This window comes from Phycomyces blakesleeanus (assembly GCF_001638985.1).
Source record: "Phycomyces blakesleeanus NRRL 1555(-) unplaced genomic scaffold PHYBLscaffold_5, whole genome shotgun sequence".
Lineage (NCBI taxonomy): Eukaryota > Fungi > Mucoromycota > Mucoromycetes > Mucorales > Phycomycetaceae > Phycomyces > Phycomyces blakesleeanus.
Window position 1 is genome coordinate 2,420,950 of NW_017265138.1, and position 3,832 is coordinate 2,424,781.

Genomic DNA, 3,832 nt, shown 5'->3' on the forward strand with positions numbered 1-3,832 from the left:
TTACTGCCATTACCTCAAGCACAAACGCCCTCTTCGTCAAGTATCTTGTACACGCACCATTGTGCAAATAGTTTTGTTATTGTCTCAATTGATTTAAATTACTTAATTCTGTTACACTTGTTCCTAGAAGCCCTACAGCTTTAACCCCTTGAGAATCCTACAATCACCGCTTAAAACACATCACATTTGCCACTCCTAAGGAACACAAGAAAAATGGCGCAAAAATAAAATAAAATAAAATAAAAAATAAAAACGAATCACTATTTTATTGCCTTTTTGTTTATCGTATATTCAAACTATTCAAATCACAATAGTTACAAGATTCCTGTCAAGGTCTTGAGGTAGCCTTCTTATTCAATACCATGTAACTTCTTTGTTTTTATTTTTCTTTTGAAAAATAAATAAATCAACACATCTCTTAATCACGAGATATTTTACCTTGTTGTATTTTGGCCACCGCTTCACACCCCCTTTAGAAACCTGCCCTAAAATCCCTAGCTGACGATCAAGGACATATAGTCTTTTTTAAATTGAAAATGATATGATTCTTTATTTTATCTTGCATTATTTTTCTGGGGGTGAAAGACACTAGTAAAAACGAAATGATCATTTTACTTGAAAGGGTTATTGAGTCAAGAGGTTTTCTTTTTTTGGTTAACTCCAGGTAAATTTTGGCGATATCTTTTCTATTAAAATCACATATCCAAAAGCAATAATTAAAGTATTGTGTTCAAATTTTGAAGGTCTTTTACAGCAACCTATTTATTCTTCCTGAGATATTCGGAGAAGTGTATCTACGCTGTCTGGTGGATTTACTTTGATATTGTTTTGATATTCGGTTAGGATCATTTGGTATAACTTCTTTAAAAATGATAGAGATAGTGGTGCATGAGCACAACCAAATTTTTGGCATATTTATTGTGCTTGTGATATAAGCAAGAAAAAATGATGACGATAAGGTTATACAGCAATCTTACAGGGACAACGCTTCCTGGTGGGGCACGACGTTTCTATCTAACCGGACTTATTTGTGACTATCTGTCCGTGAGTCTGGTGTTCTTCTCTAGTCTTTCAGGGTAAAATGTTGTGTCCTAAAAAAAACACAATATATTCATTGTACACATTAGCTTACTACTTTGTCTCCATACTTTTTGTTTATCAATCTCTCCCCAGACACCTACCTTTCATTACTTTAAGAGCCACAATCAATATTTGGGCAACTTAATAATAAAATGCCTCATATGAGAAACAAATCCTGTATATTCAATTAGTAGCACCGAATTTGGACTTGAAAATAAAGAAATAATAATTGGTCTCAAATATGCTATATCAATAGCCAGTTATTCGGAAGGTTATAAAGAGTTGTTGTCATTAGAGTGTGATGAAATCTTGTTGGATATTTTACTATTTACTAGTTTTTTACGCGTATCATGTCTTTCTCTTTCTCTCACCTACTTATATTCCCAGTGTATGACAGCACTAACTGGTAAGTAGTCTTCATCCACTCTTTTTTTAAAAAGCACAAGAGAAAATATTTTTACGAATATTATGCATCCTTAGGGACCAGACAGAATTGTTTCATACCGGTAAAAAGGTCAGGATTTGTGGTCCGGTAGAATCAAGATGTCGTCTCCTACCAGGAAACATAGTCCCCCTAAAATCAGCGATTATTCTATAAATGGTGTATAAGTTCTTTGATAAAATATTATACTAAATTTAATTATGATAATACATTCATAAGCTAAAGACATTTGTGGTTTAGAGTATCCTAATTTTGGCTATATTTTTGACTTGATCTTTTATTTTTGAGAGTAGCATCAAAGTAAATCCTAAAAATACAATAAAAGAGGACAGTTCTTGAATCACACTTATCATATTCAAGTCATACTAGAATGTAGATTGATTTCAAGAATATATTCTACCCTCCTGATGATCATTATATATTTCATAACGTTCATATCTTATATATATATAATGACTATGAAGTATCGAAAATAATAAAAGAAACAAAGTTGGAAATGCGTTTTTTTTTGTAAAATTATCATTTTTGACGTGCTTAGAAAGGGAAACTAAGATTATGGTCTTGTTCTTCTGATTGTATCTGTACCAGCCTTTAACAATAAAGTTGCAATATAAACCTGATAAATATAGCTCTACAAAGTTTATGAATTCGATACGAGTTAACATGTAGTCAAGCGTGATTCTAAAGACGGGGACAGTACTTCCCTGAGCGTACGTAGGGACAAAACTGCAGAGTATTAAAACCACATTTAACAAAAGACTAGCTCTTTTTCGATATTTCTGGAAGAGAATATTTTGTAACGGTGGTAATTAGAAGAAAAGTATCTTAATACCGCGCGCTAAATACATATTAGGGTGTTTGCCTTCTCAAAAACGTAAAATTTATAAGATATTTGGTAAAATTACTTTACTAGACTCTAAAAACAACATTGTCTTCTCCATATTGGCAGTTGTTTGTTTTTAAATGACTTATTCAGATTATTATAATTGAAAGGTATGGTATACGTTGTTTTTCTGCTTTTTAGTTTTTGATTTATATGTAATAAATTATTTGTATGAGACAAAGAGATCTTAGTACTACATACTGTAAAGGTGTAATGTACATCTATCACTACACTAGAAATACGATTCATAATCATGGATTAACATAATGCATCTTTATTTTCTCATGAGCAATTGCTCCAAATAACAAATACTATAAATGATTTCATAATAATAATAATAATAATAATAAAGTTCCACATCGCAATTTACTATTGTACTCAAGTGGCAAGCTTAGGAAACAGATTTGTACATTTCAGCAGTAAAGACGAGAATGACTCTGATTGCGATCTGAAAGAAATCTCAAAATAAGACCAGATATAAAATATTAAACATATATATTCGTCCAAGTAAGATAATAAGAAAAGACTAGTATAAGTATATTAAGATCAAATTATTCTACAGGCGGATCATCTGCATTCTAATATTGGCCATTATTAGTTTGAGCAAGGAGTAGTTTTTGGATTATTTTTCAAAGCTAAACAATTCAACTCAACGTATACTTGACTCACTATTGAATTATAGTATATTAATTCAAATTTAATTAGATCAATACGCTCAATATTATGCATAAACAGGTTCATTGTATATAGAACACTATAAACCTCAAAAACAAATTCTAAAAAAAAGCACCCTTTTACTGAAATAAGTTATTTAACGTTAAACAAGTGAGAAAAAAAAAGAGAGAGGATAACCTGCATATCATTGATAGCTTTATTAACATCTCACGAGAAAGGTAACTAGCTCTAGATACGCTTTAATGAATCACATGAAACATAAGAAAGTATAATTCAAATCATTCATACTTTTCAGTACATAAGAGAGAACTATGGGTTGCATTCGAAACAAGCAACAAATTACAATGCAGAAAGAGACACCATAAGGAATATTGAGCTACGGCTTAATATAATATGTAAATAGGAAGCTTCTAGTGCATATTGCTGGAATAAAATATTAGGGTCTTTGTACTTGAAGTTAGTTCCACAAATCATAATATGCTGTCCTTGATAAAAAGCTGGAACATTACCAAATCTGAATATAATTTATCTTTACGTTTTTATTTGTTTTTGGATATGTGGTTTTAATAGAGAGAATTGCTAAGTTTATCTTGTATTTTTTTTTTAAAAAAAAAAAAAAAGAGAAAAAAACTCTTGGCTTAATAGCCATTTAAAGTACTAAAGACTTTGTCTGTGACTCAGCTAACCTGTGTAAACTGCGACAACGCCACCACCTTGCAAGACCCACAGTCTCCTTGATTATGTACATTTAA

General features: G+C 31.1%; 1 protein-coding gene across 1 annotated transcript; it reads left to right on the forward strand.

The window, feature by feature from the left end:
* Positions 1–945: 945 nt before the first annotated feature.
* Positions 946–2,874, forward strand: PHYBLDRAFT_165700 (hypothetical protein; the record flags this gene model as incomplete). Its single annotated transcript, XM_018435282.1, has 4 exons — positions 946–1,076; positions 1,272–1,486; positions 2,192–2,232; positions 2,758–2,874. 4 exons carry the CDS (start codon positions 946–948, stop codon positions 2,872–2,874), a joined length of 504 nt encoding a protein of 167 aa, XP_018295252.1.
* Positions 2,875–3,832: the final 958 nt, after the last annotated feature.